The following is a 21,074-nucleotide window of genomic DNA, read 5'->3' as shown; positions in this document are numbered from 1 at the left end:
ACCTCCCCGCCGGGGGGCCCTGGGCGTGGCCTGCTTGTCCCTTCCCTTCCCCCCCTCCCCCCACCCTAGCAGCGGGGGAGCAGTGTCTAGCAGCACACCTCTCCTCATTGGCATCTTCATCACCTGGGTCAAGAAATTATCATCAATGCTCTGCAGGAACCTCTTTGACTGTTTGTGCCTAGCTGTGCTGTCTTGCCAACACATGTCAGGCTGGTTCAAGTCTCCCATGAGAACCAGGGCCTGTGATCGTGAGGCTACTTCCAGCTGTCTGTAGAAGGCCTCATCGATGACTTCTTCCTGATCAGGTGGCCTAGAGTAAACCCCCACCACAGTGTCACCCATTTTAGCCTGCCCTTTAATCCTTACCCATAGGCTCTCAACTTGCTCTTCATCCACCCCGAGGCAGAGCTCCATACATTCTAGTTGCTCCCTCACATAAAGGGCAACTCCACCACCTCGCCTTCCTGGCCTGTCTTTCCTAAAAAGCACATAGCCATCCATGACAGCATTCCAGTCACGTGAACTATCCCACCATGTCTCTGTAAGTGCAATGAGATCACGGCCCTGCGACCACACACAGAGCTCTAGTTCTTCCTGCTTATTCCCCATGCTGCGCGCACTGGTATACAGGCACTTCAGAGAGCCAATCAAGCATGCAAGCTTCCCAGGAGAGGTGCAAGAGGATCCTCCATAGCCATGTTCCATGCTGTCTCCCCTGGCAGAGGGGAGACAGCCCCTCTGCAGGGGGACAGAGGAGAGAGTCTCCTTCTCTGCAGAGCTGCTTTCCAGCAGCCTGTCCTGGTGCATGGGGTTATTCCTCCCTAGGTGCAGGACCTTGCACTTGCCTTGGTTGAACTTCAGGAGGTTCCTCTCCACCCAGCTCTCCAGCCTGTCCAGGTCCCTCTGAATGGCAGCACAGCCCTCTGGTGTCTCAGCCACTCCCCCCAGTTTAGTATCATCAGCAAACTTGCTGAGGGTGCACTCTGTCCCTTCCTCCAGGTCATTGATGAATACATTGAACAAAACTGGACCCAGGACTGACCCCTGGGGGACACCGCAAACTACAGGCCTCCAACTAGACTCTGTGCCATTCACCACAACCCTCTGAGCTCGGCCATCCAGCCAGTTCTCAATCCACCTCACTGTCCACTCGTCTAGCCCACACTTCCTGAGCTTACCTAGGAGGATGTGATGGGAGACAGTGTCAAAAGCCTTGCTGAAGTCCAGGGAGACAACATCCACTGCTCTGCCCTCATCTACCCAGCCAGTCATTCCATCATGGAAGGCTATCAGATTGGTCAAGCATGATTTCTCTTTGGTGAATCCATGCTGACTACTCCTGATCACCTTCTTGTCCTCCAGATGCTTAGTGTTGACCTCCAGGAGGAGCTGTTCCATCACCTTTCCAGGGATGGAGGTGAGGCTGACAGGCCTGTAGTTCCCTGGCTCCTCCTTCTTGCCCTTTTTGAAGACTGGGGTGCCATTGGCTTCCTTCCAGTCCTCAGGCACCTCTCCTGATCTCCAGGACCTTTCAAAGATGATGGAGAGTGGCCTAGCGATAACATCCGCCAGCTCCTTCAGCACTCATGGGTGCGTCCCATCAGGGCCTATGGATTTGTGGGTGTCAAGTTTGCACAAATGATCTCTAATCCGATCCTCCTTGACCAAGGGAGAGTCTTTCTTTCTCCAGCCTTCCTCTCTTGTCTCCAAGGTCTGGAATTCCTGAGGACTGGCCTTAGCAGTGAAGACTGAAGCAAAAAAGGCATTCAGCAACTCTGTCTTCTCTGTATCCTTTGTCACCAGGGCACCCACTCCATTCAGCAGCCGGCCCACATTTAGAGCCCTAGGAGCACAGTTACAAAACAAGAAAAGGCCTACAATGTGAAGAGCCAGCATCTTTAATTACCAACAGTGTTATAAGAAACCAGAAGGGGCTGTAAAAATTCCCCAAGCTGCAGTAAATGTCTTGGATTATCAAGAAAAAAATCAACGTAAAGAAACAGCTCAACCTTAAGTAATAGATGGATGTAACCTTGAGTAATCTTAACAGAAATGGTTTCAGCAGTTACAGTTAAAGCCAAACTATAACAACCTAGTGGCCTAGGTAGGGCTTTCTGTTCTGTTTTACGGGGTGATCCTCTGAAGAACAACAACTTGAAAAGAAGCAGCCAGAAATAGTGATACAATTACCGATCTTCGTAATGTTTTTTTTAAACAAGCATATAAGTAACAGAATTAATCTAGGAACCAGAATGGAAGCAACATTAAAGGAAGAACGCATAGGTAAGTATTAGAGGATAGTCATACCTGTCTGATAACCAAGCTTAACAGTGTCAAAAGAGAACAAATGCTATTCTAGTGTTTATAACAGTTAACCCTGTATAATGATCCAAAGTAAGGTGCTAACACCTTTCCTTGAAAGTAAAGAAAGAGAAGATGGTAAAATAAATATAACAACTGCTGATTTAAGCTGAAGTGTAAAGTTTCTCTGTTTATTATAGAGAAGATGAGGAGATGGAGGAATGAAGGAAAAAAAAAGCTGTTCTCCAGCTTGGAGAACAAAGATAACTATTAATAACAATCTTCTGTTATCTCTTATCTTCAATAGGTAACACAGAAATCTGAGTATCCCATTCCAAACTTCTAGATACTATGTATGTTACGTGTGTGCATATGTGTGTGTATTTATGAGTATCACTTTATGTATTTACAAGAGATGCTGCACAATGTTGGAAGGGATGAATTGCTGACAAACTCGCACAAACCCTATGAGATCTGGGCCTAACTACAAGGCCTTCTCTATCTCTGCTACCCTCTTCACCATGTCACCAGTAAAACTAACAAGGGATTGGTAAAACAGTCAATAAATGAGTAAATAGGTAAACAACCACAGAAGGGTTATTAATCACCAAGGTTAGATGTTATTCAATTTTTCATAATCGTGAGCCTATTGTACACAGAGAAAAAAAAAAAAAACACACATTCTCCTTGGAATAGTGCCCTTAGGGCCGCAGGGCTGCTACACGTGAAAACGCATCTAATTGTAATGCTGTTTATACCAACTATGTTAAGCACTGTCTAACTTTAGGTGGTTACATGTAGCATACCTCCTGCTGATTACAATGCCCTTTTGGGGGACTGACCCACCTGCTCCAGAGCACCTGTGAGGCAAGAGCAGATGTTGCCACAGCACGGCCTCACCAGTTGCTGTGATTGAGCTGGGAGATGGGCGTCTGCAGGGCCAAATACTGCACTCCCAGGAGGTTTGAGATATTGCTGGATATTCGTCATATTAACCACATTGACCCCATTACAGCAGGTCAACACAGTCCAAGGGATGGAAAATCATAGACTGAAGCCTACCCAAAAGCACCATCCAGATGAAAAGGCCTCACAAAAATGTTAATCTTAAGTAGTAAGTAGTTAATCTTAAGTAGTTAATCTTAAGTAGTAACCCTTAACTCCATATCTGAAGTACTGTGCAAGAAGTTATAGCAAGTAAATGAATTAATAAATCAGACTACAAGTTCCATATGCAAAGTATCACCTGCAGAACAGGTGCCAAAAATACCTCTGCCTTCTTGTATATGGCTGACTGGTTGTCACAAGTCATGCTGAATAATGAATAATTTGGAAGGGGAATTGGCAACATTGGAAAGCCTCCTGCCTGTCTAGGTCCCTCTGAATAGCAGCCCTGCCCTCAAGCAAGTGTTTTGTAAAGCTTCAATGAATACCAAAAATGTAAGAGTAACTTTTAATTCATGCTCTTTATTTTGTTAATTCTCTTGTGACACTACTAAAGAAACATTTTAGGATTACTTAGGCTTGTAGATACTTTCAATGAAATATTACTAACTTCATTTGGCAACAAAAAGAGTTGCAAAACCTCCAATAATCACACAGCTGGCCAAGGCTGGCAAACCTTTCATACTTATTGTCCTTACTCTACAGTAAGCCCTTGGGTTCCCACACTAGCTTTGCAAAACCAGGTTATTAGAGAAATTGTTTAGAGACCAGCTATTTTAGATTAATATCAAGTACAAAACACTGCATAAAATGTTCTTTGAGTGAAAATAACTTACCAGGCGGTGGGAAGGGGGGGATTTTCACCTTCAGTGTCTGACTGCATGACAGTTAACCACTGTTAGTTTACTTCCCGTGTTTTTCATACAAAGATACGGATACCAGTTTTCTTTTATAAATAGTATTATTTTCAAATGAAGAATGTGCCAAAGATTTTCAGCAGAATAGGAGTTTAATTTAAATGACAGAAGCCTCCAGGCAAACATGCTGAACTAATCATTTCATTAGATTCCAAAAATCACTCATTGTTCAACCCAAAAAAGTAAGACTCTTGTTATGCTTCTAAAACTACAATGTGCATGAACACATTTATAGGCTACTAAAATAACATGGTAGATATGTAGCTTAATCTTAACATTTACATAGAAAATGCAATATTAAAGACACATACACACAAAAAAAAAGAAATCGGAGGCTAGTTTAAAACTGAATCAAGAAATTAGTGTTTTATCTAGACTTTAGGATAGACCATAAAGGAAGCAATGAAGCCCAAAACTTATAATATCCAATTGTCTAGATACACTTCTAAGATTTAAGCTATTAAAAACAAACAAACAAACAACCTCCTTCAAGTCTTCCACTTGAAATAAATGAAAAATTTTCTGATTGTACACTGCAAATGCAGATCTACATGTAGATTATTAGAACTTCAATTTCTGTAAACCTACAGTTCAGCCATTAGCATAAAAGTATCCCAGCCAAATATTTCTGCAGACTAGGAGTATTCAAGACTAGTATTCAAGTCCAGTCAATATTTTTAAGAAGCTACAGTATATTAAGTTTAGCCTTCCCATTAAAATTGTTTGGTCACTGCTCCTGTAACTACAAAAATGCTGTAACTGGACCCACCCAGAACATTATTATAACAAGAAACTCTGTGTGGGTCCAACTTCATGACCACAGATCACTGCAGCTTGCCTGGAGTTATTCCAGATTTACACTGGTGCCCAAATAGAACCTACTTCAGGATAGTGTAAGCAAGAGCCATCTTTATTATCATTAATGCATTAATAATAGACAAAAAAAATTCATGCTTACAACATTTTCACTCGCCAATTAAAAGGCTAGTGGTAGGACCATATAATAGTAGTGTGCAGAAGCAGATTGATTTGTTATATTTATTTGCTGCCAAGCTGATTTATTTGATCTAGAGTCAATAACTGAACTGCTTAGTATATTTACACAAGATTGGATGGAGTCCAATTTACACACAAATATGTAGCTTTTAATAAAGGTGCTACTTATACCTGTTAGAAATATTGTAAGATATTTAGGAAAGAATTTAGGTGAAGTGGGGGAAGACTAGTACTAAGGAAGAACATAAGCCAAAGGAAGTTAGGTAAATACAAAGGCCAGTTGTAACACTGCTGCTACCTTTTCACACTTGCACAGAGGAGACAGAAGAGGCTACAGTCCAGAAAAATATATAAGAATACATTTGCATTTTATTATCCTTTTTATTTACTGAGAGCACTAGTCCTCAGACTAAGAACAACATTTAAAAACAGCAGTTATTTATAGACTGAGACATCAAACTTTCTAAAGTATCCTTTATTTTTCAGATAATAAGAATATACAATTGTTTTACTGTATTAATGTCTCTATTAACCCAACTGCAGTGAGTTACAGGGTAGACTATATGTTACAGGGTTAAATGTTTTTTGGCTTGAGAAAACATGGTAGCAATATTTTGCAGAACTGGGTTGAAATTTAGCTCAACTGAAGGAGGGGAAAAAAGCCTCTTCTCAAATTTATAGAGGTAAGAGTTTTCACTCTGGAATTTTTATTAGATTCAAATGGGATGCTTCATAATATTCCACATACTTGTGCAAATAACATACTTACTCCTTTAAAGAATCTTTTAAGTAACAATGAGGCAAAGGTTTTTATAATTTAGCAAAAAACATTAAAGCTTTAAAAAGTAAAAATACATTAAAGTACCAAAAACATTAAAATCTGAACCATACAAGAATTGCATCACAAAAGAAAACAGATCTTTGTGGCTAAGAAAAGCATAAATTTAACAGTAGCAGTGTCAAAACAGGTATGGAACTTATACATATTACAGGAGAATTCACTAGACCAATATTTTCTGCCTCCAGTGTAGTATATGGACAAGTAAATTTATATTAAAATTGCATTATTTACTAGAAACAGATTTAAATGAAAGGGAGAGTAAGCCACTATGGTTAAAAGTAACACAAAATGTTTTTGTTCAAAAGGTACGTATATGCTTTCCAGATATTACTAGAATTACTACACAGTTTTTATTCCTTGCCATCATTTGTTATTTTTAGATGACTGAAATGTATCTGTTCTTTTTATGAAGCGAAAGGAAAGTTAATTGTACAAGACATCTGCTTTCATCCTCTGGTCAGCAACTAAGTTTAGGAAACAGCTTGCATAAATATTTCAACTATTCAGTTTTCAAACAGTAGAAAATCCTTTAATGACCTTCCTCTCCATGATCTCAAATCTCAGATATAAATCTCAAATATACATATCTCCACTGTCACTTACCCCTTTTTTGTGCTGCTTGCCACACTCATATTAAAGGCTGAAGTCTTTTTTAAAAGCCTAGCTTGTCTTCAATTCAGTTCAAAAGAACAAAACTGTGCCTATTAGTTTCCATTTATTTCTCAATGAAAAGTTTACTTTCTTATACAAGGAGAATACTGCAGTGCTGGCTTGAAAATAATGCAAGAGCATGCTATTCCTTTAAAAGTGAAAGCTGTTCAGATGTATACCTTTATGTTTACATAAAGAAATGCTTTGGAATACTTCTAGTGATGCTAACAACATCCTAGTATCCTAACAACAACCAGCAAAATCAATTCACTGCTAAACAAAGATGTTTCTTGTCCAGTTTTGCATTTCTTATGTATAAGAAGGGACAGATACAAAGGACGTGACAGATGGACTCAGAAGACAGACACAACGCAAAGAAGGACTGACGAGTACGACAGATGCAAAGAAGGACGGACAGACTCCACACAAAGAAAGAAGGATGTACACGATGGAGGGATGCAAAGAAGGACACAGGGAAAGGAGGACAGACGCGACGCAAAGAAAGGAGGACAGACAGGCAAGATGGACGCAAGGATGGATGGACCTAAAGACAGATGGACATGACAGATGCAAAGAAGGACAGACAGGGATGGACTTGACAAAAAAAGGAGGACAGAGGGACACAAAAAAGCAGGATGGATGTGACAGAAGGATGCAAAGAAGAACGGACAGGCACAACGGATGCAAAGGAGGATGGGTAGGCACAACGCACTCAAGGATACAACGCAAAGAAAGGAGGACAGACAATGCAAAGAAAGGAGAACAGACTGACATGACAGAGGCATGCAAAGAAGGGACAGAGGGATGGGCAGACACAAAGAAGGATGGACAGATGCAAAGAAGGGCAGACATGGAAAAGGATGGAGGAATGGATGGACTCATGCAAAGACGTGATGGATGGATGCAATGCATTCAAAGACAGACACAAAGAAGGGCGGACGCATGTGACGGATGCAAAGAAGGACAGATGGATGAGACAGAGGGATGGATGGATGGAAACAAAGACGGGCACACTCAAGGATGAACGCAAAGAATGGATGAAAACACGGACATGACAGACAGAAGGATGCATACAAAGGATGGACAGATGCATGGACACAACAGATGGACACAACAGACATGCAAAGAAGGACAAAAGGAAGGATGGATGGACACGGATGGAGGGAAAAAGGACAGAGGGATGGACACAAAGATGGGTGGACAAGCACAACAGATGCAAAGAAGGATGAATGGACACAAAGAAGGACATGACGGATGGATGCACATGATGGACAGACACGATGGACACAAAGGCAGAGGAATGCAAAGGATGGACTTGATAGACGGATCCAATGGACAGATGCACATGACACACAAAGAAGGATGGAAACAAAGACAGATCCATGGATATGACAAATGCAAAGACGGACAGACCTAAACAAAGAAGAATGGACGGACATGACAGACAGAGGGACACAAAGACAGATGCACACAACAGATGGACCCAATGAAGGACGGATGGAGGGATGCACACAAAGAAGGATGCATGCCAAGAAGGACAGATGGACACAACAGAGTGACACACAGATGAATGCAAGGACAGATGCAAGGTTGGATGCGGACACACACAATGGACAGACACAATGGACACAAAGACATAGGAATACAAAGAAGGACAGACCCAATGTACAGACCCATGTGACAGACACAAAGGAGGATGGAAACAAAGACGTGACAGATGCAAAGACAGAAGGAAGGATGGATGGACCCAAAGGAGGACGGACAGACATGACGGACTGAGGGATGAAAAGATGGACGCAGGGACAGACGCACGCAACGGACTCAAAGAAGGACAGACGGAGTGACACACACAAAGAAGAATGCATGTAAAGAAGGACAGATTGACACGATGGAGCGATGTAAGGACGAATGCCAAGATGGACGAATGCAAGGACACAAGAAGGACAAACGGACATGATAAGGGCCAGATGCAAAGAAGGATACAAACAAAGAGGGACAGCTAGACATGACAGACATGAAGAGGGATGGATGCAAAACCCTCCCTCACTATGTTATAGCAAGCCTATTGGCAAAGACACTCTTGCCCCACTTTTTCAGATGTATCCCATCCCTGCTCAGTAGCCCTTGTTCCTCCAAGAGGGTCTGGTGGTCATAGAAGCCAAAGCCCTGCCTGTGACACCACCCAATGCAACCAGGTGCTGATCCACCAGATGAGTCCACTCCTACTTGAGCCTTTTCCCCTCACTGGCAGGATTGAGGAAACACCAACTGGGCACCTTCACCCTCGCCCTCAGAGCTCTGTAGTCACTCTTGATATGCTCCAAGTTACTCCTGGCAGTATTGCTGGTGCCCATATGGAGGGGCAGCAAGGGGTAATAGTCCAAAGGCCGGACAATCCTTGGCAGTTTAAAACATCTCATGCCCTGGTGAGCAACAAACCTCCCAAGACATCAGGTCAGGTCAGCAGATTGGTGCCTCTGTCCCCCACAGGAAGGAGTCTCCAGTAACCATCACTCGCCTTTTCCACTTCATGCAGACACTAGGTTCAGTATTAGCTGGCTCTTATGCATCCCCTGACAGATCTCGTTCATCCTCATCAGTGTCCAGGTGTAATGGGCATAAGTGACAAGGTTTAAGTAGTAGAGGGGGCTGCAATGGTGACCTTTGTGGGAGGAGGTCATGAACTCCCATGTGCTAGTCAAAATCAGTTCTAGCCAGGTCTGGAACTGATGTAAGCAACAGTGGAAGAAAACCATCATGCACCAAAACTTCAGCCAACCAGAGGAGCACATGGTACCCCTGCTCAAACATATTTAAGAAAGAAACTGGCAGCCTCTGGGGGCTGGAGGCAAACTCCAGGGCTGAGGGGTGGGGGCTCCACACCAAAAGGTGGTTACATACACCCCTGAAGGGACTGGGGCCCATGGATGATCCACACTGGAGCAGGTACACTACAGAACAGAATGCCAGGAAAACCAATAAGGAAAAAAGCATCAGAAAACCATTACACAAACCACCTCAACCTCCTACGCCGCCCATTGCCTCATTGGAGGAATTTTGACAGACTGAGTGTAAACTGCAGGGATAATAAGGAAAGCTGAGACTGGGGAGAGGGGGAGGACGTGTTTATGTAAGCATTTGTTTAATTGTGTCCTTTTTCCTCAATACTTGAATCAGAGATCAGAAATTTGTGTTAATCGGCAAAAAATTAAGTAAAATTCCCTAACTCGAGACTGTTTTGCTCATGACACCATGGCACTATACCTATTCTAAAGTGGCAGGTCCACAGAGCATTAACCTTCCTCCTACTGCCAGAAGTCACAAGTCTCCAGCCTTCCCCATCTTAGCCTCCCTCCACTTCCTGTTTGACCATGACCTCCAGCTGTCCCTCCTTCCTTGCTTTGTGTGGCTCAGGCTCTTGTCTCTGCAGAGCTTCCATGAAGACCCTGTCAATCTCCTCTTCATTTTCCCTGATGATGCACAGCCTGCTCACCTCTTCCTGCAGCTCCTTGACCTGGCAATTCAGTGCCTCGACCAGAGCACGTCTCTCACAGGAGGGGCTACCACTGCCCCCAGCCCCAGGGAGGTGCCAGGCACTCTCTGCAGCCCAAAACCTGGGCAGCAGCATCCTCCCCCTAGAGCTCTGTCTGAGTTGAGTCCTCCAATGCGCCAAGGGCATTAGCACCAGTCCATGTCAGAGAGTGTGCCCTGCTGCATGTTGAGACCATCACTACACAGTCTTCAAGCAGTCCCACGCAGTCTTGAACAAAGTTTCCAGGCCCCTCTGCACCCCTGCTGTGATAACTGCTGTGTCTCCGTTTGCCACACTCCGTGAGCTGTGCTCTGGCCTACCAGTTATATAGCTGCTTCTCAAGCACCAGTTGAATAGTTACAAGCCTGCAAGTTATACCCAAAAGAAATAAAACAACACTCTTCCACTCATTTGGAGAGAGAGCAAGAAGTTTCCTACTTTAAGCTTTTTGCCCCAAAATATGAAAGTATCTTGAATGGAACGATGTTTTGTATTAGCATGCTTTTCTGTGTAAAATGCACACTTGGTTTTACAAAGCCAGTCAGGGTACAGGCCATCAGTTCTTTTGATATTCCCACCTAGAAATATTTTGGTCTCACTCTTTCAACAAAAATTCAAAGGCAATATAATTTGGCCACCTCCCTTCTCCCCACCCACACAGCAGTTAAGTGGCTAGCGCTAAAGTATGAAGTGTTTAAAAGTGCTTCTCCTGGCTTTTCACACACAGACCAAGAATTATATTGCAAATCTTGCTTCAAGTCAAAAAAGCAAGGGAGCAAAGCAAAAAAAAAAAAAAAGAATCAGACAGTTCAATTCGTAAGAGCATGTATGAAAAATTCCTTAATGATTAAACAGACAAGATTGACAAGGAGAGATCAAGGGGTACATTCAGTCTCAGACAAAAAAAACCCTGACATCAAGATGACCCCATCTGCCATCAAAGGCCTACTTCAAAGGCATGGAAGAGCTAGAGCTTCTCAATCAACAGAGTCATTAGAATTATGGTAAAATAGTATTTTCAACAATTCTCCCCCTCTGTTCCCCCTCCCAAAGCAGAATTTTTGCAGAATCTTTCCCCAAAATTCAGCCTGAAACAGACACCAAGCATGGAAACATGAGCCCAAACAGTTAGTTTTAAGAGATTATTTTAGTTGCTTATAATAGGAAGTGTCTGTAAAACACCACTGCCAGCTCCATCTGTAAAGTTTAACGAAGTACTCTATAGACTTTGAAAGGTGCAAATCGTGCATCTCCAAGAAATAATTTTTCAAAACTACAAGAGTTATAGTGAAGGTGAATAGTGAATGGTAAGGGAAGCTAACTACAAAAATCAAATTCACAGATGTCATTGTCTATTATCACAATCTATTCTCTCCATATTTAGCACTCCAGGCAGCTAGAGAACTAACACAAAATAGAATCTTCTTCACTCCCCCATTTCTCTGCCTAATTTGTGTTGTTGTAATCTTCTGGTCTTCCAAAGAAAGCTTTGCACGCACCAAATTCCTGCCACTTTGCTCAACCTCAATAAGAGAATCCAAAAGTTAACAGTTATGAACGCAGGGTAATGACTCATAGAACGCATAATTCCTCAAAATGCCCTGACAAATGCATTTCCTCTACCAAATGTAACAGACTAGATTTGCTTTACAATTAGATAAATTAAAGAAGCAGTCCAGCACAGATTCCCAGCGCATTAAAAGGGAAGATCATCAGATTTTTTGGGGCCCTTAAGCCAGGCTTCTGCTGTAATATGTAAGCTTAACATTCTCTTCACAAAGGGTGAAACAAAACGGCAGAGATAAATAATTTCTTTTACATACTGGTTGATAGTCAAGGATCACCTCCTCCAAGCTCAAGAATGGTCCATCCCAACAAGCAGGAAAGCAAGTAAAGGCAGCAGGAGGCCTGCATGGATGAACAAGAAGCTCCTGACTAAACTCAAACATTAAAAGGAAGTGTACGAGAGGTGGAAGCAGGGGCAGGTGACCCAGGAGGAATACAGAGACACTGGCTGAGCGTGCAGGGATGGGGTTAGGAGAGCTAAAGCTCACCTAGAGTTCACACTGGAAAGGAACATGAATGGCAACAAGAAAGGCTTCTGCAAGAACACAAGCAGCAAAAGGAAGGCTAGGGAAAACGCAGGCCTGCTGCTGAATGGGACAGGGGCCCTGGTGACAAAGGACATGGAAAAGGCAGAGGTACTGAATGCCTTCTTTGCCTCAGTCTTGACTGGTAAGCCTGGCCTTCAGGAATCCCAGGCCCTGGAGACCAGGGAGAAAGTCTAGAGAAAGGGAGACTCTCCCTTGGTGGAGGACGACCAGGTTAGGGAACACTTGAACAACCTGGACATCCACAAGTCCATGGGCCCTAATGGGATGCACCCACGAGTGCTGAAGGGAGGTGGCCCATGTCATTGCAAGGCCACTCTCTTACCTTTGAAAGGTCATGGAGATCAGGAGAGGTGCCTGAGGACTGGAAGAAAGCAAATCCACCTTCAGGGAGGAAGATCCAGGGAACTACAGGTCAGTCAGCCTCAACTGTGAGGGTGGTTGAACACTGGAGCAGGTTGCCCAGAGAGGTTGTGGAGTCTCCATCCTTGGAGATGCTCAAAACCAGACTGGACATGGTCCTGGACAACGTGCTCTAGGTGACCCTGCTTGAGCAGGGGCACTGGACTAGATGATCTCTAATGGTCCCTTCCAACCTCAGCGATTCTGTGATACACCTGAGGAACAAACACACTTTCCTTCCTCCACCATCATCCTGAAATGATTATGAGCCTAATCAACCTCAGACATAATTTCTGCCCAGGCTGAGAAGCCCCGCTATGCTTATACATACCTTCACTCACCATGGAGACTGAAGAAACCAAAGAGCCTTTCTACCATACAGACTGGCTGCAGACCCTAGAACGTATCTGCACCAAAGGAAAATGGGCATAATAAGGGAAGAAGTCACTGCTTGGCAGGCCTCTTGCATATTACGTACTATCTACATCCAGATTTCCCCTGCTGTTCTTTGCTTAGTTATCAAATCCAGTCACAACTTGATGGAGATTAAACTTGTCCTAACTCTTCTCTATTTCCCTCTGCCCTGGTTAACAGCACTGCCTGAAGACTAGCCCTATCCAGAACAGCTGCTGGATTCCAAGAAAATGCTTTAACGTTTTCCCTAATATATAGCCTATACCATAACTTAGAGTTTCAAAAAGAACCATCATTTCTCTTTTAGTAACAAATTTGAATGCATGAATGCAAACACTGGGCATACTCTTAAATTTCTTGCAGTAGAGTTTCCTGGAGAGCAGATGGAAACACATAGACATCCTTAGTTTCTAGGATTTGTCATATGCTCAAACAAGCAATTCTATGTATATTATTTGAAAGGGCATTTTAATGACTTTTTAATATATAACTTGAGCATAAAAGTTATATGATACAGTTAACATTCTACAGTCACTATGGCTATATAGCCTTCAATATCACAGAATCACAGAATCGTTTAGGTTGGAAGGGACCTCTGGAGATCATCTAGTCCAACCCCCCTGCTCAAGCAGGGTCACCTAGAGCAGATTGCCCAGGATCACATCCAGACGGGTTTTGAATATCTCCAGCAAAGGAGACTCCACCACCTCTCTGGGCAACCTGTTCCAATGCTCTGTCACCCTCACAGTGAAGAAGTTTTTTTCTCAGGTTCAGATGGAACTTCCTGTGGTTCAGTTTCTGCCCATTGCCTCTTGTCCTGTTGCTGGGCACCACGGAGAAGAGCCTGGCCTCATCCTCTTGACACTCCCCCTTCAGATACTTGTACACGTTGATGAGATCCCCTCTCAATCTTCTCTTCTCCAGGCTGAACAGGCCCAGCTCTTGCAGTCTTTCTTCATAGGAGAGATGCTCCAGCCCTCTAATCATCTTGGTAGCCCTCCGCTGGACTCTCTCCAGGAGTGCCATGTCTCTCTTGTCCTGGGGAGCCCAGCACTGGAGACAGGACTCCAGGTGAGGCCTCACCAGGGCTGAGTAGAGGGGCAGGATCACCTCCCTCGACCTGCTGGCAACACTCTGCCTAATGCACCCCAGGAGACCATTGGCCTTCTTGGCCACAAGGGCACACTGCTGGCTCATGGTCAACTTGTTGTCCACCAGCACTCCCAGGTCCTTCTCGGCAGAGCTACTTTCCAACAGGTCAACCCCCAGCCTGTACTGGTGCATGAGATTATTCCTCCCTAGGGGCAGGACCTTGCACTTGCCTTTGTTGAACTTCATGAGGTTCCTCTCCACCCACCTCTCCAGCCTGTCCAGGTCCCTCTGAATGGCAGCACAGCCCTCTGGTGTGTTAGCCTCTCCCCCCAGTTTAGTATCATCAGCAAACTTGCTGAGGGTGCACTCTGTCCCTTCCTCCAGGTCATTGATGAATATGTTGAACAAGACTGGACCCAGGACTGACCCCTGGGGGACACCACTAGCCACAGGCCTCCAACTTGACTCTGCGCCAACTTGACTCTTCAGGCTGCGCACCTGTGCACCTTACGCTCCTCAGACTGCGCACTCTGCCACGCGGTCACAACAAGGGAGGGACTCGGACCCACCCTGATGTCCGGACTCGAACCTATTTTATAGAATCTACTCAAGGAAGTTTAACACTCACCTGTCGGCTCCTCTCGCTCCAAAGGTTCCCAGGTGAACTCACCCGTTGCCGGCAGTTGGACATTTGGAGATGAGAGGGTCCGACGGTGGTTGCCTAGGGTCCCACCTGGGGTGCCAAACTGTTATGGAAATAGTTCGACCCTAGGTTTCCTAGGAGCAGAGTCTCACGTACGTCTAACAGTGAATTTGCTGTACCGTCATTGAAATAAATAAAGTAACAGCTCGAGCTTGGTGCCTCCAGGGAGGGACCCCGAATAAAGAAATTCTGGGGTAATTATACTCCTTACAGTCAAATTTCCCTGCCTGCCAGTGACAGTCTCTTCCAATCTTCTTTACTGAGTCAGTGGTCTCTTTCCTTTTGATTGGTTCACGTCTACATCCCAAGACGGTTGCTATGTTCTTGCTTCATAGTGCCTTATCTTATCCGAAGGTTAACAGTTACCTCTGTCCATTGTGTGCTGTATCTTTGAGGGCTGGTTCTAGCTGGGTTTGCAGTCGCATCCTCAGCAATGTTTCTCAAGCTCATTTACAATTCAGTCCTGTGGCCTGCAGGCTTCATCTACTTTAGGCACTAGTGCTAAGCTGGGCTAGAGCTAAATTAGCTCCCTTTTCTAGCATTATCTTTCCATGGCCCAAATGCCATGATCTTTGAGACAAAGTTCATATATAAAATAAATCATTGAAAAGAAGGACTGCAAATTTTAGCATTTCCTTCTTCCTCACAGGACTCCTAGAACGTGACTGGAGGCAAACAATAGAGGAAAGAAAACTACTGCCAAGCCAGAGTTTTTAAGGTGAGACGTGCTGAGAGACAAGTATGCTTCTACAGATTGCGGGAACTGCTGAGAATGTACTCTTGGCTAAACACAGAGACCGTTTCATAGAAACACTCTAGCTTGAATACATTCTCTTCCTTGTTAGTCACCATCATCTTCCCATCCTATTTATACAAACAAATCAATCCATTCTGCACTCCAAGAATTGAGGACTGTTTCTAGCTACAGCTCTACCTCAAAGCTGATGTGGCTTAGGGATACACAGATCCTTCTTTGCTATGTAGCTCCTTTTGATGGGATAAATAGCTGGACACACCTTTGGTTGCAAGCCCACCAACCTCTAGTAGTTCTAACATCCCTAGTGAGGTCAGAGTACCAGAAGAGATGCAAAACCATAGCTGTACCCAGCATATTGATATTTTATCTAATTATTCTGATAAACATGCCAAACCACTGCACTGAAAGTTTTACAAAATAAGCATATTTACCCCTCCTTAATGTTCAAAATGACTGTGCTCATAATAAAAAGTGAACTAGTAGCAGAAATACATCATGAGCTAATGAAACCAAAGATAGCCTATTCATTTATTAGTCTCATATTGATCTGAGAACTCTACAAATATTCTTAATGAGTTAGAGCTTTTCATAGCAACTACAAGCATATATGTTAAAGTAATCTTTAAAAATGAGTCCAGAGAAACAAATATACCAAGATCACTTATCAGAAAGATAAGGAAAAGTGTTATAATGGATGTAGTGATACTTTGCTTTGATTTATATTGCACATCAACTTCCCCCATTAAAGTCAGGAGTCAGGATTAGTCTGACAACCTATCAAGTATCTCCAGGTGATAAGTTACCTTATACCAAAATACTAAAGTATATAGCAACTTGAAAGACCATGATAGAGAACAGGTGCTCTAAGTGACAACATGAGGCAAGCACATAATTTCTATTTAACATGCAATACTTGGATGACCTTCACTGAGATATCCGAAGATCAAATCAAACTGTCAGCATTCATTTACAAAGGAACGAAAACAAATTATAAAGAGTTAATTTTTTTTTTAGAAAAAATAAGTTAGATAAACAAAACATTCTCATCCACCAAGCCACAAGAGACAGTAAGTCATCATTATCAGAACAGACTCTTTAAAGACTTTTAAAACAGAAGAAGAAATGCTGAATAGTTCAAACTTAAAACAACAACACAATACTCATCTTCTGCACTGTGATTCCAGAAGTCTGAGATGAGGAGAACATTTCTGATGCAACTATTCTTTACTCATTGCTGTAGTTTTAAGAAGCTGAAGCAAACCCTGGAAGTGAATGGAATGTTCACCATTCCCATTGAACAGAGAACATTATTTTACAATACGAGTCAGGTATAATTACAATATGATAAGTCCCCTCTAGGGCTATATAAGCTGTCATCTTTCCTAGCAGTTGTCACATCACAGAAAAGACAAACACAAATAAAATCCCAAAATAAACATTTTAAAAGAATGGCTTAAATGACTGCATAATGAAACTCAGCAGCCTGGCACACACAAAACAAAACACTCCCAGAAGCAAATCATATACCTTCCACTTGTAAAGTCCTAAAATATATTCCTATTACCAACTCCACACCACACCTAGCAACAATCCCCAAGTTTGGGCTGCAGTCACATTCCCTCAGGCTGGAAAGAAATTAAAATGAAAAAAAATGAAAGAATAAAAAAAGCATCCCCCCTCCCAAAGATGGGGAATAAAAGCAGTGTGTGCCACAGACACCACTACACAGAGACACAGCTTTAAGATACAAAATGCACTTTCTACCATGGATTACAATATATCGTTCCTTTCACTGCGTGTGGACAAACCTATCTATCTCACCTATTCAGGCAATTCAGATCTCTTCTCCCAAGATTTTGGCCAAATCATTATTTAGTTTGACCTAAAGTTGTCTTTTTCTATACAAGAAATAGAAGAGAATAGGAAAGAGTAAAAGACTCCCAAGTCCAATATGGGCATTTTAATTCTTTAGAAATATTACAGTAATATATACAAGCCACTGAAAACTGTTAGTGCAATGCCTAGATGTCTTAGGGATATAAAATATATTAAGTTGTATGATAAAAGGGAACTAGTAGTTTGTACTCTAGAAGAGGATCTCAACAATTGAAATATGATTGCAGTTCTTATACACTATTGGTTAATACAGGCAAAGTATTGCAGAAGAAATAAATAATTGATGTAAAAAAGTTTCATAACTTGGTATCTTTGAACTGAAAAACATTAAACCCAAGCATGCATGTTTATCTTGCCACAAAAAAAGCTTTGCTGCATCAACACTGAAAATTTTCCTGTTTTCACACCCTGAATGTTCATTTTTTCCCCACATAGCTCAAAGCTGAATGGATTTATTATAATGTTTTTCTAAGGAAAATGTGCCTACTTAGATAAATAAAGCTGCTCACAAACAAAGCATCTTCTTTTTTTTGTATTGTCACCTCTACTAATCCAACTAAAACAATCTGACAGCACTCTGAGGGTTCAGGAATCAGAACTGAAAACAAAAGGTTCCTTAAATCTCCCAGAGTCAAACTAAAATAGCATCCCCTGTCCCCCAACACATATGTGTGTGAGTGCACGCATACACCTTTTTTAAGAAGTCCCAGCATATTTCAGAAATAAAAGTAATGAATTCCTAACAATGATGTAAACTAAAGAGCAAAACAGAAAACTAAATGTTGAGGGATTCAAAACAGAAGCATAAATCCATGCAGAAAAAAAAAAATCAATTACTACAGAAAAAAGGAGAACTGGCAAGAACGCAACATGTAGACAAAATATATATCTTCTCTACCTTAGATTTACCCAGCATGGTAGAGGATTCAGTAGAGGTTTTCAACATCACTGAAAAGTAAAATAGACCACAAGGATGCTGTAGGAGCCAAGATCTAATGCAAGTTTCACCCAATACACTGCAGTCACAGGTAGCTGAGATTAAAGATCATTGTGACAGTGATTGACTGGAGTCATTACAAGAGAACAAGAAAATGCAGAAATGAATCACGTTTCATCAAAAAAATGCCTCAATGCCAAACCTGAGACAGACAGACAAGAAAAAAAGAAAACAGTCGACCAACCACACCAACACTGTTTTTGTTCCCCCCACCTGAATCTGCACATTTCCATCAACCGCTCCCTCCCTGATCCATCAAAAAGATTAAGGAACATTCATTTTGAGGAAAAAAATAGGATGAGGGAGGCAAAACAAACAAACAAAAATCACTACACCTGATGGTCCTTTTCATGCAAGGATTTCTCTCAGAAGGCAAGGAGCCCAGCTGTTGGCCTGCGCAACAGCAGCAGCCACTGCTGCTTGCCAGCATTCAGAGCATGCAAGCAGAGCCAACCTGAAAGGCAATTGTTTCTCTCTCCCCTTAAGCAAACATATTAAATTCATATTTATCAAGACACCTTTGTATTGGAGCCCTACCTCTTTTTGGCCTAGGGAAGCTTTCATGCAAGTGAAAGACGACTTTCTCCACAAAGTGCTGAATGTTACTGTGCTCGGGTCCTCTAACAAACACCATCCAGTCATGGGTAAAGCCCTCCACAGTGGGTTTCTTCCTAACCTGGGCTCGGTGCCCCAGCTCCAGTTTCACTTGAATGGCACACTGAGAGAGAGAAAGAGGCAAACAGTAAACAGGAAAGCAAAAAGCTCCTGCACTTCGAATTAGGGATGGGAGAAGAAAAATAATACTAATTGCACAAAGGAAAAAACAAAAACAAACAGGCAATACACAAGATGAGAGGGAAGAAAACTACCCCAGACACTTAACCATACATCCACCCTGCTGGAGAGTGGGGTGATCAGCTTGGGTTGTAACAAAATGCAGCCACCAATAACCCCAACAGACACCCAGCACGCACGAAAGCGACACACAGGCAAGGTGAACAAGGGCAGTATGCGAAAGGCAAATCAAAGGAGGGAGGGAGGAATCCCACAAGACTTTTCTGAGACAGAAGTTTCATTTGGGGACTGGATTGCTCCTGAAATTACCCCATCTTTGGCGAGGGACCCAACTCGGGAAGGCATTTTTAATCTGCATCAAATATGATGCATCAAATTTGATGCATATGCATCAAATTCGGGGGGGGGGGAATAATAACATTATTATAAATCAGGCAAGATACACACATGCATGCACAAGCATAAAGTTACTAGGGTGACGCTGACTGTCAGAGCTACGCCAGAGAGAACGCACCATCCTAACGGTGCCTCCTATGCTTAGAGTCCCCTCGACTGTAGTCACTACTCCCCTGGCTACTGCTGCGGAAACATGGCTGGGTTATTATTCACCTCCACCGTCTCTCACTCTCTCTGGATGAGTGTGCTCCATGTGATTGCAAAAAGAGGAGGGGAGAGAGCGAGAGAGAGGGAAAAACCACACACGGACCCCCCCCCCCAAAAAAAAAAAACACACCAACCTTTCTCTAATTGGAAGCACTAAACAGTGTCTAGGCAGCGCAGGACAGAGGAGAAGAGAAAAAGGAGGGGAGCGAGAAGGATTGTACGTACTTACCGAACTGGCCATGCCTGGGGGCCCTGGGATTTGCTGGGGTATTTACTTCCCCCCCGCCCGCGCATGCGCACCCCTTAACTGTAATTCATGAAGAAACTAATGTGACTGAGGGCGCGCACAGGAAGGAAGGGTAGATGGCGGACATTCTCTTTTTCTCCCTGCCTCTTTCTCTCTCTCACTAAACTGAAACCCCAGCAGCAGCCCCAGCGACTGAATCCAAGATACTAGAGCATGCGCCCTGCACCTCAAGCCTGACGCTGAGATACAGGCTTAACACTGCTTGAAGGAGGGAGGGGGACAAAAAGAGCGAATCACACACAGAAAGTAAATCACTAGCTCCTCTGGTCGCCCTCACAGTCTATTCAATACCACCACAACTCTAGTGTAGTACTGTAAAGTAACAGATTACCGAGGGGAAAGGGGCAGGGACGGGGACAAACATCGCGCAACTGCTCGAATCTGACAATAAAAACCGGGTTAAAACTGCCGGAATGTAACCAATGTCTAGAGTCCTTGCCCCAGCAGCAAGCAGGGATGAGGAGGGATACTGGTCTATTTTGCTTGCCTGAGAAGTTCAGGAGGATCTTGACTTTTTATTATTAGAAGGGGGAGGGGAGTTCCCCCCCCAATAAACACAGGAGACTGCATACAAATAAAGGGGGGGGGACTGAAATGTACAAGGTTCACGCAGTGACAATATGAATGAGGAGGGTTTAAGAGAAAAAAATCAATTAATTTCCCCTTCCCTCGTGGACATCTCAATGAACCACACAGCCAACTGTAAAGAGTCTTCCCCAATGGGGCATCTGTAGAGCTGCCTGCAGTTGTATGTGGAAGCATCCACTGAGTGTGTAATGACAGAAACCCAAGTAGCAGCTGTTCATACAGGTAT

The 21,074-nt window shown here is 43.2% G+C and overlaps 1 protein-coding gene across 2 annotated transcripts in view; it reads right to left on the bottom strand.

The window, feature by feature from the left end:
* The window catches only part of LOC104145901 (protein AF-9), a 138,156-nt gene extending 117,585 nt beyond the window's left edge, over positions 1-20,571 (bottom strand). For both annotated transcript variants that reach the window (XM_068925631.1, XM_009677691.2), the window contains exons 1-2: positions 20,183-20,571; positions 19,093-19,273 (exon numbers count right to left, since the gene is read on the bottom strand). In XM_068925631.1, coding sequence (XP_068781732.1) covers positions 19,093-19,273; positions 20,183-20,194 — 193 coding nt within the window. In that variant the 5' untranslated portion in view covers positions 20,195-20,571. The remainder of the gene's footprint in view (positions 1-19,092; positions 19,274-20,182) is intronic.
* Between the last annotated feature and the right edge of the window lie 503 nt (positions 20,572-21,074).

Source organism: Struthio camelus, chromosome W, assembly GCF_040807025.1.
Source record: "Struthio camelus isolate bStrCam1 chromosome W, bStrCam1.hap1, whole genome shotgun sequence".
NCBI classification, from domain to species: Eukaryota; Metazoa; Chordata; class Aves; order Struthioniformes; family Struthionidae; genus Struthio; species Struthio camelus.
Note: the sequence above shows the minus strand (reverse complement) of the source record. Positions and strands in the feature narration are given on the sequence as shown.